We start from the raw sequence: 17,129 nt of genomic DNA, 5'->3' as shown, positions 1-17,129 counted from the left end.
ATATGAGGTTAGTTTAGTTTAACTTTTGGTTATCTTAAGAGAAAAATGGCCAGGTACAATAAAAGGAAGACCGAAATGTTTATTAAAAAGAAGAAGAATTGTACGTCAATGTCGTCAATTTATTAAACGTCAAACCATGTCAAACAGAAAAAAAAATATTTATAAATGATTTTTACATTTTGCAATTTATTTGCCTTTGATTGTTTAGACTTGTGACTTCTATAGAGTCAAGTAGATTGTTAGCAACATAAGTGGAAGTTTCACAACCTGTAGTGCTGTATTTCCAGCTGTGGAGTTGTTCAAGTCTAGGTAAGAATCAGGTTTTTTTTGTTGTAATCCAGATTATAAATATTCCCCTAAACTTATGATTTTCTTACAACAATTACTGAAATTTTCGTATTTTCTTCTAGATAATAGTGGTGAACATGGAGTTAGCTGCCACTCCGAGTGCAGAAGGTCCCCCAGAAGACACAATAAAAGTAGTGGGATGTGCTCATTACAAAAGGAAATCAAAGTTTGTGGTAAAGAGGAATGTCTTTGTACTATTGTTATAGCAATGAAGCAAACAAATAAAACAGGAAGTTTTGTTGGGAAACTATTTTTAGATAGTAGTAACATTTTGTTTAACTTTCATTTGTTAGAAACAGTTTATTTTTGGTCTGTTCATTTTTAGATTTCTTTTTAAACATATTTGCCAGGTGTGAATGTTTGACTGTATTGAAATGGAGTTACATTCAAAAGTCTCATTTAAAGTCTTCAAAGTGATACTTAATGGTTGCCTTAACAATGGCATTCCTAGCTCCTACAATGATTACAACTTTGTTTTCTTTTTGGAAAATTACAACTCTGTTATTCATAGTAATATTGAGGTGGATACATTTTCCAATTACTGCTAATATTAATCATGATTTCAGAGGTTCATGTTTAAATATAGATACCTACTTACAGTCATTGTAAAATTTATCATTTATTAGAAAACTATCTACATATTATGATTATACTGGGTCTACATCTCAATTGAATGGAAAAGGATAAAATGGAAAAAATAGGTTTGCTAGTTTAACTATAGTTGACTCAATATAGAATCCTAAAGGGTAATTGCTATAGTGGTCTTGTTAACCATGTCCATAACAATATGAAAAATTAATACTAAAATTACTCTTACCCTTTAATCTCTATAACTAAATTTAATTGTCACTTTTAGCATCTCCATAAATCAATCAGATAAGCCTGAGTTAAAAATAAGAAAATTAGATATAATTCTTTGCACAAAATTATGTGTATGAATTATCACTTTATTCTAAGTACTTTCAATGTATCTAAAATTTTAGTCAAAAAGGTAATGCTTTAGGGTCAAAAAATGGAAAAAATAAAGTAAAACAGAGTTGCAGCAATACCTATTAAAATCAGAATTCAATATGATATTAACATAACTTAGAAAATGATGATTAGAAAAAATGGGGTGTTGATTTGCTGCCAGAAAATGCAATTTACATATTTTAGGCTAATACAACAAAAAGATTCAAATTTCATTGCAACATTTAAAACACCATCTAGATATGACATAGAGTGTTTTCAACCAATTAGCTGCTAGGAGCCACTTTGCTTCTATCATCAGCTTTTTCTAAGCCTGCTTTTGCAACATCTCAGAAGTTCTGTAAATTACCAAAAGACATTTTTTTTGTAAATAAACTAAAGCTTTCGAATTTTTATGTATTGAAACCAAGTTTTACATTATGTGGGATAAGCCCATTACAACATATAAATAAAATCAAACTACAGTCTTGGTACAATTATTCTGTAACTTTGAAAAATTAACCACCTTTTTTAATATCTTACAAACAAAATTCTGGTTATTCTGTTCTTTTCTAAGTTATCTGAACTAAATGATTAATTGAAGGGTTCTTTTATATGACAGACGCCTTGTTGCCAAAAAGTATACACATGCCGATTTTGCCATGACGAAAAAGAGGATCATACAATGAACAGAAAGGAAGTGACTGAATTGATTTGTACGGTTTGTGAAACTAGGCAACCTGTTCAAGCTGATTGTCGCAGTTGCCGTGTTCGTTTTGGAAAGGTGAATTGACTCACTTTTATAACAGTATAATTAAATTACTTCAATAATTGTTTTGTTAGTATGTTTGTTTAGAATGCAATTTATTTGATGATGAAGAAAAAAATCAGTTTCACTGTCAAGGGTGCGGTATCTGTCGAATTGGTGGGGCGGAACGATTTTTTCATTGCAAAAAGTGTAACATGTGTTTGCCAGTTCAACTGCAAAATGGTCATAAGGTACTAGTGCAAAAATAGCCTGCTCGATTTGTTATAACTTTGTGATGTTTTTTCAGTGCGTTGAAAATGTCTCGCGAGCTAATTGTCCAGTCTGTCTGGAGGATATCCATACTAGTCGAATTCCTTGTCACATACCAATGTGCGGACATTTGTTGCACCGAACTTGCTTTGAACAGCTTTTACAAGCCGGCCATTATGCCTGTCCTATCTGTCAAACGTCCCTTATGGATATGACTCAATTGTGGAAATATTTGGATCAGCAAGTGGCTAATACGCCAATGCCGCCTGAATATAAAGACTATATTGTTTATATTCTGTGCAAAGATTGTCATAAAGTAAGCAAGTGAAATTTATCCTGATGCTGGATTGCAGTTTTGACCTATTCTAGGAGTGCACTGTACCTTTCCATGTGGTGGGATTTAAATGTTGTCATTGTGGGTCTTATAATACTTGCAGGCTTAAAGGTCCTATGAATCCTAGAAGTAAGTAATTTTAATGTGTATTTGCTGGAAAATCTAATCAAGATTTAGATCTAGCTGTGGCGGCAGCCCCTCAAGAAGCCTTAGGAGAAGCCAGTAACGCAGGTAATAACAACGATCAGTCGCAGGTGGAACAGCCGGACGTAGGAAACAACAGTTCGACGTCAAAGTAACATTTGATTACTTTAGCAATGGTAACATTTATTTTTTGCTCTCTTGTCATTTTCCTCTTGCTGATGTGCTTTAAACCTTTCGAATATTTGATTGGATTCTGAAGTCATTACATGCCGGTTGTCTTGACATTTAGTTATTTAAAAACAATTTTTTTTTGTCTTTAGGTGTGTGTGTGGTATGGGGATATTGTCCAATTATTTAATTTGTACCTTTAAATAATGTACTTGGTACGCGCAAAAATGATTTAAAATTGATCACTTTTTATGTGGTTAGGTTTGGCTTTAAACTCTCAGTGCTTTTTAAGCTTTAGTTCCTACAAAATTTATTTATTTTGCATTTTCGATATTTCCACAATCACATTTATCTAGTCTATTACAGTTTATTTAGCTTGTTGAAAGATGTTATTACATTAGACTGTAATAAATATTGTATATAAATAATATACAAGACAGCAATGTGTGGTAGAAGTGCTTGCATGAACACTTTCTTGTGTGCCAAGTAAATCGTACTCAATTTGAAGCAGCTCTTGCGCCAACCAACCATTTTACAGTTGGTTTTAAATGGACTTTTGTAAATAATAATCGGGTTTTCGAATTGTTATTGTTATTTGTATAATTAGTAAAAGAGAATTCAGCATGAGATTATTTATTATGAGGATTAGCGCTTGCCTGTACACTTATATTCATCAATGCTTTATCTTTAAAATCGTTTTTATTATTCATAGGGTTTTTAAGACTATCAATCAAATGTAGCTTTGGAAGAACACAGTCAAATGACTCTCAATTTTGTGTTTTTAGAGTCAAACACACTTTTAGGCTTCAGTGAATGATTGGGCTAATTAAAATTGTTTTCCCACTATGTTCTAGTTTTAATAGCCAACATTACTGATTCCAAAAAAAAATTCCCAGAACTCCTTCCAAACCACAAAGTTACTGATAAGTTAAAAATAGAAAAATACTCTTTGTACTTCTCTTATATTGAATTTTTCACAAAAAAAATAACTTACGAAATTACTGACATCATACAATAAACATAATTTATTCATCAACTGAGAATATCAATATTTTGTTCTTTTGCTGGCATTTTTGTGGCAGCTAAATAAGGATTGTCAATAAACAGGTTGCTCTGATTGTTTTCCTCACTCTTAACAGAGTCATTTAAAGTGTGTTCACCCTCATCATCCTGTTCCATTTCTTCTTCTTCCTTTTTATTATTTTGTGCTTCTTTATGCTCCTTTTGCTGTTGAAGTATTTGACTTTTAGGATCAAAATCCAAGTCTTCTGGATCAAATATTTGGTCTTGAGGCAACAGTGCACTCAAATATGGTGGATATGCTGGTTTTATTGCAATCACTACAAAAAATAATAAAATTTACAAGTTTTTCAAAAACTTTGTTGACATTTTTATAGTCTTAGCAGTTTATTAGAATTTACCATCTCATACTTACATGGAAATATATTTCCTTCTTCTGTATCAAAGAGGTTATGTATAGGGCTTGTTTTAGCCAAAAATTTGGTAAGAGCTTTCTCAACATCCCTTTTTTGAATTGCTGCCTTCTCTCTTACAGACTCATAGTCAAGTATGGGTTGTTTGTGTGTCTGTGCAATAAATAACAATGTATTAATTTTGTATGATTATCAATAAAACACTAGTACTTACAGGGGTCCTCACATATGCATGAGGATCTGGAAATGGTGGCAAGTGTTTAGGGATGTGACTTGGTAAGGTCTCTTTAACGCCAGCGGACAGCATGTTCAGTTGTTTTTGTGCTTGTTGAGGCTGAAGGGCTGGCAGTAGGATGTGTTTGTCTGACTTGCTGTAGTGTTCCAATGAACTAAAGTCAAAACCTACACTTACTGAACTTTGTAGGAATTCTTAATTAAAAACACTGGATTGTCTTACCAATTTCTGAAAAAGCCATTATAACGTCTGCTATCAAGGGTTCTACACGCCCTGAAAGCTCACAGTAGTTGTGGCTTAACAAACCTAGTTCACACAAAACTGCAAGCAAAAACAAGTATTTTTTAGAGTAAACATTTTTTTTGAACAAGTGAGGGTTTCTTACAGGCCTGCATCATTTCTGTAAGAGTTCCAAGAGCGTCTTTATCAACTGAATCAAAACCTGCCTCTTTGGCAATGATTGAGACAGTCATTGCAATCATTTTTCGGTATGGACTGCATTGCGATTCTGTCATTTTTTTTATGTGGTTTCTTGTTGACTCCAATTATTAACTAACCACTGATTGTCTAATAATACTGCAATACTTTTTAAATAAGTACTAAGTATTTGTTTTATTTATGTTTACAGAATTTCAGGTTTTTATTTGTGTCAAGTGTCAAAATTGTTGGTGCTAAAAGACAGCGACTTTTGACGGCATTGTATTGATGTGATCGTTCTGTTTGTGTCACGTGACCATCTTAAATTAATTGAATTAGGTGTGCACGTGATAAATGTTTAAAACATATTTGTTTTGGTTGTTCCGTTTGTGGCGCTTTAGATAACAAATATGTAAATAAACAAAACCTAAAAAATAATAATAAATTAAAAGTGAAAGGTGCTCTAATATTAACTCATCACTAATTGTAAAAATATTCACAAATAATTTGAAATCATTACAAAATCAACAATGTGAGCTTTTAATCATAATCTAGGGGTAGGTACCTAACTTTCAATAATTTTAAAATGTTTAAACATTTTAAATGTAATTAATGTAGGTTTCAGTGGCCAATGAACACATCACGACCTTCAAACTGCATAATTTATTGAATAATTAGCACTGATGTCAAATGTAAATTTAACTATGTGAAGTCATTAGTAGTAGGTCAATTCATACAATATGACCACACACACACAAATACACTATACTGAAAGGTGAATACTAGTTATTTTCAGTTTTAATTGACCACTACTCAATTGTACTTTTGACCTGTTGAACCAGAATACATCAAGGTAAGATATGTTTTTTTATAGGTTTTCTTCTAATAACATTCATTGAAGCAAGTTACAAATACTACAAATAATTTAGTTTGAACTAAACTAGCCCATTGAAAACAATTTTTTGCTATATTAAATTGCAATAGTACAGTACTGCCTATGCACAATTATTAAGTCACAGGTAAAAATAAGCAAATTGACCTTATCCTTAAGTAAGTATAGTCACCTTTACCTGTTTATTTTTTCTCAAAGAAACCTGAAGTTAAAGGAATTTTAGAGAATTTGTATGACATGATCCAAGAGATATTTACATCAATTTATAAAACTGTAAATAAATAAAAAATGTTACCCCAAACCATTGATAATTTATTATTAACAAAATAGGAACACAAAAATGTTTTATATTATTAATAATTGTTATGGACGTTTACAGTATTGCACAAAAGGTTTTCAGTTTTCAGCAATATAGTTGAACAAATAGATTATAAATTACCAAAATACAATAAAATGAAAATATGAGAACATTAGCAGTCAGTTTGTAAAAAAACAGTGGAAATTAATAAAGGTAATGAAAATATATTGGAGAGATTAAGCATTGAATTGAGTCAAGGTTTAAAATAGTAATAACTAGTTGAATATGGTAGTTGTACCTTAATAAATCAATATTTTTTAATGTTTTTATAGTTTCTGTTAGAAAAGAAAACAAGATTAATTTTAGGAAAATAGTTTGTGTTTAATTGGGTTTACTAGTTTTACTAAAATTACTTAATACAGACAATGCATGTTGTGTATGCCACCACACATAATTTTAACATTATTGTGAATTAATGGTATTAATAACTCACATAGAATTCCCTGTTATTTATCACTTAGTCAGAATCCAGAGGCATCCTTAATTAATGTGTTTTTTTTTAGTGGATATGGAAGGCACAGAGAAAAAATGCGTTACAGAAAACCAGGCGCCAGTCGATCAGACAACGCCGAAAACGCTCGACGGACAATCGGATAATTGCCAGGAAAAGCTTTCAAGGAAAGGAGCGAAATCCAGGCAAGCTGCTACTAAACAATCGGTTGTTGACCGATTTTTTTACCGAGAAACCAAGCAAAATATGTATGTGGAACTTGCTGTTACTTTTTTAAAGCAGGTAAGTGTTAGTTTGTGTAACAGCTGTTTTTCTTTTCAAAATGTTTGGTTGTTATAGTTTTTTCTATTATTGCTGGGATATCTAGTATGCTGGTATAATTTCTCATTCACTTTGCCAATAGTGGCAATTTGCTCTTTTATTTTCTACAATCATGTTAAACCTAAAAAGGGAGAACGAATTCGCAAAAAAGTGGAAGCGGCCACTTTAACCAAACTAGACTTAATTGAAATTGTAAAAGATTTACCATCATGGGTAAGCCTATCTCGTAACTAGTATTTTGTGTAAATTATCCTATTTATTCAGGTGCATTTTCCTGATAGGGAACGAGCAGAGTGGCTAAATGAGGTACATTTAGCACCAAAATCCTTGTATGATTTACATGCAATATTTTTTTAGATTATTTCATTGCTTTGGCCCTATGTAAACAACTATGTTGTCAAATATTGTAGAGGGAAAGTACAGAGTAACATCCGCAAAAAGTTTGACTCATTCAGGTTTGAAGATCTTGATTTTGGGAACACAGTAAGTTTTTTTTTAAATTTCTGTTTTGGAATGTACAACAAAAGCTTTGCAGCCACCCAAAGTTGACGGTATTAAAGTGTACAGCAAACCAGTGTCTAAGGACTCCATTATTATTGACTTTGAAGTATTGTAAGTCAGCTAGATTAGGCAAAAAAACAGTGGGTGGTTTAATGACTGGAAATGTTTCAGTTATGATGGGGATTGTGATGTGAATTTTTCAATGTCTGGCGCCCAAATAGGAAGGATCAAAGATTTCCAGGTCAGACACATGTGTTGGCAAAGCTTAACTATAAAATGTTGTTTAATTGTCACTTTTTTTTATAGCTTCCTAAAAATTGAGTTTTAGGATTAAAGCCAATTTTTGCATACCTCTTTATGTACAGTGTGATAAGTTAATATTTTGTATTTTACTCAAGTTGTTTATCCACCAAAATTGCAGTGCACAGTTTTAAGATGACTGTTCAAAACTTGTAACACTCTGTACATCTCCAAGAAATTGTGTGATATGTTTATATGACATATTTATCTTAAGCCCTTCTATTGAATGCCAAATGACTAAAACCAAGCTGCACTCTTAAGGAATTACAGGGTGTTGAAGTTTTAAAACTGAAGTTTTTAATGCCCAAAATTGATCACCAGAGGGAGTATCTCTTTTCTTGAAACACCAATGGCAATCAAAATTATACATAATCTCATGACAAGGAGATAAATCTATTGTAAACCAATGCTTTAGACAAAGATAGAGGTAAAATTTGTAAATGACATGTGTCAAACTGTCAAAGTACTAAAACGGATGTGACGTCATTTGACAGTTAAAGCACCGCCTACTATACTAGAAAGCCTAGAGGGTGCTTGTCAAAAATTCCAATATGGCGGGAATAGTGGTGACAGTTTGTATTGTGGAAATTGAGTTTTTTGAAGATTAGATGAATTTTTACGGTTTAAAATCAAAACTTGAGGTTATTTGCGTAAGTTATTTTTGTTTGCTGCCGTTCATAAGTTTTTCAAGCCACATTGTAACAGGAATTCAGGAAAAAGCCCAACCGTGTCAGTTTTTTACGTACAAAAAACCGGATCTAACTCAACAGCGGTTGAACACTTTGAAGTGGAATGATTTTACTCCAACACTATACTCAATGGTAAGTACAAGTGCTTTCTAGTACAGTAAACTTATTAGGTACTTGTTAAATGCACAGGTATGTGAATTTTGAAGCATCCTTCATTGTGAGAGTAACAAAAATAATTTTGAATAAATGTTCTTGGTAATAACATAAGAACCATTTACCAATTTTGCTTACCTAGTTTCCAGTATTTACAGATTTTCTTACATTGAACAGTGTTTAAACTAGTTTGCTGTGTGTTGTACTTTCCAGGACAAATGTTTTAACCGGTTTGTTTAGGCTGGACTTGATTGTGTTTAAAAAGCTCTATCTATACATATCTGGATCAGGAATAAACCTTTTTTTGATTTTTTACTCAACTTCCAATGAACTACAGGAAATCATTAAAAAAATACATATTTCTTACTGCATCTGTATACGTTTGTGTATAAAACGAAAACCGCTAATGTCGCCATTCAAAGTGACATTTTAGGCTTTCTAGTATAGAGGGCGGTGTTTTAGTACTTTTTTACACATGCCACTTACAAAGTTTATTTCCATTTTTCTCTAAAGCATTGGTTTACAAAATAAGTTTATCTCCTTGTCATGGGATTCCTATGTTTAAATTTGATTGCCATACCTCTATACAGAGTGATATTTTACTCAAACATTTTATACACTATTAGCAACTTTTTTTAAAAATATTTGAGAATGTAACGTTTTTTGACAGTTGGTCATCCTGTTGAAGTGGTCCTAACTAGCTGTTGAATGACGTCACATTCATTTTAGTATACTGACACATTCCATTTTTTGACACAAGCATTGATTTGCAATAGTTTTCTTGTATAATTATAGCCTGTTTTTGTTTCTAGATGGGTGTGGACGTTAGAATAGTCCTTAAACCTCTCCTTTTTAAAATGCCTATAATTGGAGGCATTCAACTGTTTTTCCTCAACATACCCGACATTCAATTTGAGTTAGAAGGCATAACCGGCATTCCAGGATTTAGGTAATAACTCAAAAACAACCTTACCGGTTATTTTTCCTGTATTTCTATCCTGTTCTAACAAATTACATTGAAGTAGTAAGGAAATATACCAGTTCCGCACTAAACTTACCAGTCAACATTTAACTAATGTCATATTACACTCCACAGCTATTTAGTTAGGCAAAAAGTGGAAGAAATCATTAACAAAAAGCTGGTTTTTCCTAATAAAATTACAAAGCGATTTGCAAAATCTATCGAAGCGGCCGAGTTACGTTCGATTGAGGCTGAGGTTTGCCCAACTCTAAAACACTAATTTGACAGTTTGAACACTTAAATTTTCTAGGGTATTTTGCGTGTACACGTTTTTGAGGCTAGAGACCTGGAGAAAAAAGATGTGACAGGCAAATCCGACCCTTACGTTATCCTTAAAGTGGGAGCGCAAGAATTCAAAACCCCTGTGATTAAACGTGATCTAAACCCGCAATGGGATCACTACTGCGAGGTAAACCAGCCCGATTGACTCGATTAAGCACTTTCAAAAACAAAACCAAACTTTTCAGTTTATAATCCTTGACCCTATGGCCCAGCAGTTGTTTTTCAAAATGTTTGACCAAGATGAGTTTAACGAGGACGACTTTATGGGCAGGTAACTGGATTTTTTTGGCTTTTTAACTACTTTTAATTAAACGTTGAGTTGAAGATAATGCTTTCAGTGGGGCGGTCGAAATTTACGACGCGATCAAACCTGGTAAAACCGACCGTTGGTTTCCTTTGGAGCACGCCAAACATGGAAAGTTACATTTGCGATTTACTTGGTTGGCGCTTACTTCGGACATAGATGCTCTCAACGCCGTAAGTTTTACTAATACATTTCAAGGATTAATAAGTCAATTTTGAAGTTGGAATTATTGCGAAATTAATCTTGAAAATCTAATTATTGTTCGAGCAATTGACATATTTTGATTTTTAACAGTATTTTTGGAAACTATTATTGATAAACTCTTGCTCACACAGAGCACTTTTTTGTTTTCACGCTGTATTAACAGATCAGCACTGATATGAAACAATAACGTAATATTTCCAATCGTTTTTCGTTATTTTAAACCAAGGATGTAAAATTTCCAGAAAATTTTAGGTAATTTTCTGAAAAAATTGATAAATCTGAAAATTTTGACAAATGACACTTTACGTCATTTTTGTACTATTAACCTGAAGGTATTTAGGCAGATTTGGTTAATTTTGAAATAAAAAAAAAATTTCTTGACAATTCTAGTTTTTAATTTTTCAAAGTCAAACGGTGTGTGGTACCAAAAAAGTGTATAGAAGGTATAAGTTGCATTCCATCGTAAGTGCATTTGTGGTAAAAACTTCAGACCTCTAACCTGAAAAGTTCCTGAGATATTGATCACAAACTGTAAAAAACGAGAGCCAACTTTCACGCATTCTAGCGGCTAAACGGGGTAACTTACTCGTGCCCACTCAACGTCACGTGATAGCTCCATTTATTATCTTTCTTTTGTTATACGATGTGTTTATACAGGGTGTTTCAAATAAGTGAGTTAGGAACGATTTTCTGGAGAAGTGCACCAAAATTTCGCTCAAATTGGAAATTTCTGCTTTCGAGGAGGGTGGTCAAAGTAAGGCTGCTATAGCAAAAACAATTGAATATCGATACAAACATTTTACGGAAGTAGGCCTAGAATTTGACGTAGATTCCAAAAATCGAATAAAAAATTATAAGTGGTTTGTTGCTCAAATTTTGGACACCCTGTATACTGATTATCTAGGAATAAAGTATATGCAAATATCTACTAGATTCATATTTGGTATTTTTTTTATAAAATCAAAATTAAATTCAAATTGGATAAAAATTATTGAATCGCCCTGTAAACTACTCCATTGTATTGTCAATAACTCGCGGTTATGTTGACAATTATAGGGTGGTTCAGTATACCAATTTGTAGCCCTTGATATTCTCTTTTGACCACCCTGTATAGCGTTTTTACCTAAAACGTCGAATAAGTGAGTTATTTACGGTTAAAACTGAGTTGTTTGATTTTGACAGTTTTTACTGTGACTGTTATTTTGACAGTTACAGGGTGGTTCAATATACCAATTTTTAGCTCTTCTTGTCTTTTGATCACCCTGTATACCATATACAGGGTAATTCAAATTCGACCCTCACCATTGGGATCTCAGAAACCATAAGAGATACGAGAAAGTTTAAATTGGGGCAAAGTTGCGCAATATAAAGCTCAACAAAATGCCGTTTTAAAAATTTCGATTTTCCGAGTACTTCCAAAGATTTCCAAAAAAAACTGAAAATTTGATTTTTTGTTTTTATTTATTTCTAACCTTATTTGAAGAGATATCCCAAAACTAAAAGCATCTTTTCATTGCCACTTTTTCCTAGCTATTCGATGATGGATTCAACTTTGCCACACGACGTTTCGTTTTTTGTCAGTCATCATCAACTTTACTTTTTCTTATGGGCTCCATATTGGATTTTTAGCCCACCAAATAGTACGTTTTATTCTGATTTTAGTGATGTATAATAACTTATGATTTGCTTGATAAATGACAAAATAATTCAATAAAAACTATTTTTACTTTAGTTATGGCTTTGAGTTAATGGGCCGTTTTATAAAATGTCATTATTTTTGACAGTACTTGTCAAACACGTTAATTCGGACGATCATTAGAGCAAGTCAACTAACCTAACCTAACCTAACTTAAACAGCTCATTTTTCCAAGAGAAAATCATCATTTTAGGAACTTCAATTTTTGCCAAATTTCAATTTTTTATAATGTTATGTGCAAGTTTATAGTTATTTATACAGCAAGTGACTTAAACCATTTTGTATTCATTCATATTTATTCGAGTGAATAAACCGGTTTAAGTCACGTGTTTTATACAGTATTTTATTAAATTTCGACCCCTTATATTAAAAAATAAACTAAAATTACAGTTTTATTAAATTTACACCCCGCCCCGTAGATGTGACATTGATGTTTGTTTGTTTACATCTGTAACTAGGTCATTCAGAGTGATTTAATAGTAATTTATACAGCAAGTGACTTAAAAGCAAGTGAATTAACTGGTTTAAGTCACGTGTACACCTTTGTGACTAAGTATGTTCAGGCCAATTGCGTGAGACCAGTACTACCAAGTACTCTTCATAAAACGTGTCATTAACTCAAAGCTAACTAAGGTAAAATTAGTTTTTATTGAATTATTTTGTTATTTATGAAGCAAATCATAAGTTATTATACGTCACTAAAATCAGAATAAAACGTACTATTTGGTGGGCTAAAAATCCAATATGGCGCCCATAAGAAAAAAGAAAGTTGATGATGGCTGCCAAAAAACGAAACGTCGTGTGGCAAATTTGAATCCATCATCGAATAGCTGGGAAAAAGTGGCAATGAAAAGGTGCTTTTAGTTTTGGGATATCTTTTCAAATAAGGTTAGAAACAAATAAAAACAAAAAATCAATTTTTCAGTTTTTTTCGGATATCTTCGGAAGTACTCGGAAAATCGAAATTTTTAAAACGGCATTTGGTTGAGCTTTATATTGCGCAACTTTGCCCCAATTTAAAGTTTCTCGTATCTCTTATAGTTTCCGAGATCCCAATGGTGAGGGTCGAATTTGAATTACCCTGTATAGTAGAAATGTCACGCTACCGAAAGATTAAAGCTTTTATACCGGTAATGTGTTGTCCAGAAGGGATACATTTATAAATAATATTTTTTAAAAATTTTCAGAAAGTTTCTGGTAATTTTCTGAAGAAAATTAGAAAATCTGAAAATTCAAAAATAATTAGTTTTTTAATTAATTGTACATACAACGATCCAGCAATATCAATTCAAATAAAGTCGAATGTACTTTTAATCATTTACCACCGTTTGCACCGTCGTTTTGTAATCCGAGCTTAATTTAAGTGTGGGTCAGACTGTGACAGTACAGGTAATAAAAGTCACACTCTAAACCACACTTAATTTGCTATGCTTAAAGTACGACGGTGCAAATGACTTGAATTATCTCATTAGATGCATGATAAGTTTGACAATAACAATGACAAGTTTGACAGTTGTTTTCCCTATCAAAAAAGTGATCATTTAAGCATGAAGTAATTTTCCGGTAAATTTCCAAAAATGGAACTTTTCCGACCCAAAAATTACCGCTTTTACATCTCTGTTTTAAACTAAACACCTTGCCAAATGTTGTGCGAATAAGTGATTACTTCAAAATTTCTATTAGAAATCAAGTTGAAGGAAGGAGAACTTGTTACACTCTCAACCAAGATATGGAACAAAACTTCATTCAAGTGACTTTATCTGTCATTCTGTCCCAGCGGATGTGACGTAATTTTCTGATTATGTTACTAATTGTTAAACTACGTCACATCCGCTCGACTGTCAACAGTTATCCTATCTCAGGTCTTTATCCAATGAATCTTATTTTTGATTAGCAATAACAATTTTGAATTATTAATTAATAATTGTTAATTATTCTTTGTAATCAGTGTTATTCTTTAGGCAAACGAAGAAACAAAATTGCTGAAAATTGAGAATATACATTCCGCTGTGCTGACTGTTTATGTGGATTCGGCCGTAAATTTACCAGTAAGTATTACAGTTACACGCCATTGACTTTTCTTTATCATTAAAACTTGAATTTTACCTCAATTCTTATCCAGAAGTACAGTTTTTTCAACAGACAGCATAAGTACAATTAACAATTTAGTAAAACTAAATTTTATGTTTCTTTTGAAGAAAGTGAAATCGTACAGACGTCCGGATCCTTACATAGTACTGACAGTGGGCAAAAATCAAGTTAAAAGCCGAACAAGAAAACATACTTGTAACCCAGTTTGGGAGCAGGGTCTATATTTGCTGGTGAGAAACCCTGAACATGACTCTCTAATTGTATCTATCATAGGTACGTATTTAATAGATTTTTAAGCATAAGCACGACTATCTTTTACCGCAGACAAACACTCGGACAACACGCTGGACAAACTAGTTTATAACATAGAAGATTTGCTTAAAGAGCCTTCCATGCAAATCAGTAAGCGTGGGTTTGAATTACAGGCAAATCCTGAGAGTAAATTGACACTGTCCCTGCAACTGAGGGTAAGCTAGTTTAAAACATTCCAAAACAATTTACTAGTAAAGGTTGTCGATAGATTTTACATAACGCGCAATTTGAAATGGAAGATTCAGATTCTGATTCAGATGGAGAATTTGTTAGGAATAGGAAACGTTCTTCCTTGAAAGAGACGAACAGTGACAGTCCTATTCCACCTCCCAGATTGTTAAAAAGCGTCTTAACGGAAACGGAAAAATTCAAAAAGGTTGAGGCGACTTTGAGTGAAAGTCCGGTTATACAAAAATCCAATTTCACCCAGTAAGTATTCGTAAAACTTTAACGAAGACAAGTAATCAAAGTTATTGTCTCTAGACGATCTGAAGATCGCGGAAGAATTGATCTGTCTCTCGAATACAGTGCGTTAAGGCAGAAATTTGTTGTGACGGTACATCGAGTAATGTAAGTGTTAACCTAAAAATTGTTTTGCATACAACGTTACGTTGAATTGTTATTTAATTTTTAGAAATTTACCTTTGAAAGATCCCAATAATATTCCAGATCCGTACGTTAAATTAAGGCTTGAAGGTCCAGGAATCAGTCCGATAAAACACCGAACAAAGGTAATAAATTATTCATATTTTTTTGGGAAAAAGTAGTATTTTTGAATCCAAATTAGGTTGTTATCGACTCGTGCGACCCAGAATATGAGGAGAAATTCGAATACCTACTGTCTGTATCGGATATTCCTGCTTACCGGCTAATAGTGACGGTAAAAAATAAAAAGATGTTCAACTCTAGTATCCTTGGTCAGGTAAATTAGTCACTAGTTTCGTTTTAATTTAATTATGCAACATTAAATATGTGTTTGCAGAGCGTTATCGACTTAGGCGTATTAACAACTTCCGGGAATCAAATGCGAGACTGGTTTTCCCTCGGGGAAGAGGAATGTTCCGATTAAACTGGATTCCTCGGTTCAACTGTGAAGTTTCCGTCCTTTGTACACACTCAAACACTGAAAACACTCAGCATTTTAGCTTTGCACTTAAAAAAAAATGTTTTTAATAAAATATGAAAAATTATTAGTTTAAATATCTGGCAACCCTTAGCATTCATAAAATCCTTGAAGCATTTCTGTGGTCCTCCCAGAAAGTAGCTCTCTCTCGGTTTTGCAGTAGCTAATGAACCACTTTATGATAAGAAAAAATAGTTAGGTGGTGCCGCTCTTAAAAGTAAAGAAATTTGGATTACTTGGTAACACTCTCAAAGAGAAACAACTTTTGGTTACGTGGTGTCGCTACCAAATTTTCTGTGAAGAAAAAATAGTTAGGTGGTGCCACTCTTAAAAGTAAAGAAAGTTTGATTACGTTGTAGCACTCTCAGAGAAAGAGAGAGAAACAACTTTTGGTTACGTAGTGCCGCTCTCAAAATTTCTGTAGAGAAAAAATAGTTAAATGGTGTTACCCTTAAAAGTAAAGAAATTTTGATTACGTGGTAGCACTCTCAAAGATAAACAACTGTTGGTTATGTAGTGCCCCCTCTCATTTTTTTTTTGTAAAGAAAAAATTATTAGTTGGTGCCACCCTTAAAAGTGAAGAAATTTTGATTACGTGGTAGCACTCTCAATAAACAACTTTTGTTTATGTAGTGCCCCTCTCAAATTTTTTTGTAAAGAAAAAATAATTAGATGGTGCCGCTCTTAAAAGTAAAGAAATTTTGATTACGTGGTACTTCTCTAAGAGCGGCACTACGTAACCAAAAGTTGTTTCTCTCTCTGAGTGCTACCACATAATCAAAATTTCTTTACTTTTAAGAGCGGCACCATCTAATTATTTTTTCTTTACAAAAAAAATTTGAGAGGGGCACTACATAACCAAGTTGTTTATTGAGAGTGCTATCACGTAATCAAAATTTCTTCACTTTTAAGGGTGGCACCACCTAACTATTTTTTCTTTAGAGAAATGTTGAGAGCGGCACTACATAACTAAAAGTTGCTTATCTTTGAGAGTGCTACCACGTAATCAAAATTTCTTAACACTTTTAAGGGTGGCACCACCTAACTATTTTTTCTTTAGAGAAATTTTTGAGAGCGGCACTACATAACTAAAAGTTGTTTCTTTCTGAAAGTGCTACCACGTAATTAAAAATTCTTCTATTTTAAGGGTGGCACCACCTAACTATTTTTTCTTCACAGAAAATTTGAGAGTGACACTACGTAACCAAATGTTGTTTCTTTCTGAAAGTGCTACCACGAAATCAGAATTTCTTCTATTTTAAGAGAGACCATCTAAGTAATTTTTTCTGCACAGAAAATTTGAGAGTGACACTACGTAACCAAAAGTTGTTTCTCTCTGAAAGCTGTGCACGTACTCAATTAAATTTACTTTTAACGGTGGCACCA

At 32.8% G+C, this 17,129-nt stretch overlaps 3 protein-coding genes and 1 long non-coding RNA gene across 8 annotated transcripts; 3 read left to right on the top strand and 1 right to left on the bottom strand.

The window, feature by feature from the left end:
- The first annotated feature begins 126 nt into the window (after positions 1-126).
- Positions 127-3,806, top strand: Rchy1 (Ring finger and CHY zinc finger domain containing 1). Of its 3 annotated transcripts, none has more exons than XM_081972458.1 (7): positions 127-309; positions 411-521; positions 1,919-2,080; positions 2,140-2,295; positions 2,352-2,630; positions 2,684-2,777; positions 2,832-3,806. In XM_081972458.1, exons 2-7 carry the CDS (start codon positions 426-428, stop codon positions 2,945-2,947), a joined length of 903 nt encoding a protein of 300 aa, XP_081828584.1. In that variant the 5' UTR covers positions 127-309; positions 411-425; the 3' UTR covers positions 2,948-3,806. The 3 variants fall into 3 exon arrangements, with proteins under 3 accessions (XP_081828584.1, XP_081828582.1, XP_081828583.1); XM_081972456.1 differs by having other exon boundaries at positions 2,820-3,806; XM_081972457.1 differs by having other exon boundaries at positions 128-309; positions 2,826-3,806.
- LOC145724295 (uncharacterized) lies at positions 528-1,550 on the top strand. Its single transcript, XR_014176968.1, has 2 exons — positions 528-858; positions 915-1,550. It is a non-coding gene; the product is annotated as an uncharacterized LOC145724295 (long non-coding RNA).
- Positions 3,807-3,905: 99 nt separating the features above from the next.
- On the bottom strand, positions 3,906-5,292 carry Taf8 (TBP-associated factor 8). Its single transcript, XM_081972459.1, has 5 exons — positions 5,014-5,292; positions 4,851-4,949; positions 4,608-4,795; positions 4,396-4,546; positions 3,906-4,300 (listed from the first exon to the last, which is right to left on the bottom strand). Exons 1-5 carry the CDS (start codon positions 5,141-5,143, stop codon positions 3,993-3,995), a joined length of 876 nt encoding a protein of 291 aa, XP_081828585.1. The 5' UTR covers positions 5,144-5,292; the 3' UTR covers positions 3,906-3,992.
- Positions 5,293-5,443: 151 nt separating this feature from the next.
- LOC145724279 (extended synaptotagmin-2-like) lies at positions 5,444-15,810 on the top strand. 3 transcript variants are annotated; one of them, XM_081972447.1, is made up of 21 exons: positions 5,444-5,602; positions 5,664-5,898; positions 6,799-7,028; positions 7,086-7,280; positions 7,332-7,373; positions 7,425-7,550; positions 7,603-7,679; positions 7,740-7,809; positions 9,523-9,659; positions 9,807-9,927; positions 9,982-10,140; positions 10,199-10,284; positions 10,352-10,490; positions 14,179-14,265; positions 14,416-14,581; positions 14,633-14,775; positions 14,829-15,049; positions 15,104-15,190; positions 15,255-15,351; positions 15,408-15,542; positions 15,603-15,810. In XM_081972447.1, exons 3-21 carry the CDS (start codon positions 6,804-6,806, stop codon positions 15,687-15,689), a joined length of 2,400 nt encoding a protein of 799 aa, XP_081828573.1. In that variant the 5' UTR covers positions 5,444-5,602; positions 5,664-5,898; positions 6,799-6,803; the 3' UTR covers positions 15,690-15,810. The 3 variants fall into 3 exon arrangements, with proteins under 3 accessions (XP_081828573.1, XP_081828572.1, XP_081828571.1); XM_081972446.1 differs by having other exon boundaries at positions 5,444-5,898; XM_081972445.1 differs by lacking the exons at positions 5,444-5,602; positions 5,664-5,898 and adding an exon at positions 6,079-6,095.
- Positions 15,811-17,129: the final 1,319 nt, after the last annotated feature.

This window comes from Ips typographus, linkage group LG2 (assembly GCF_016097725.1).
Source record: "Ips typographus isolate SLU linkage group LG2, UJ_Ityp_2.0, whole genome shotgun sequence".
Lineage (NCBI taxonomy): Eukaryota > Metazoa > Arthropoda > Insecta > Coleoptera > Curculionidae > Ips > Ips typographus.
This window is presented reverse-complemented; position numbering and strand designations above follow the sequence as displayed.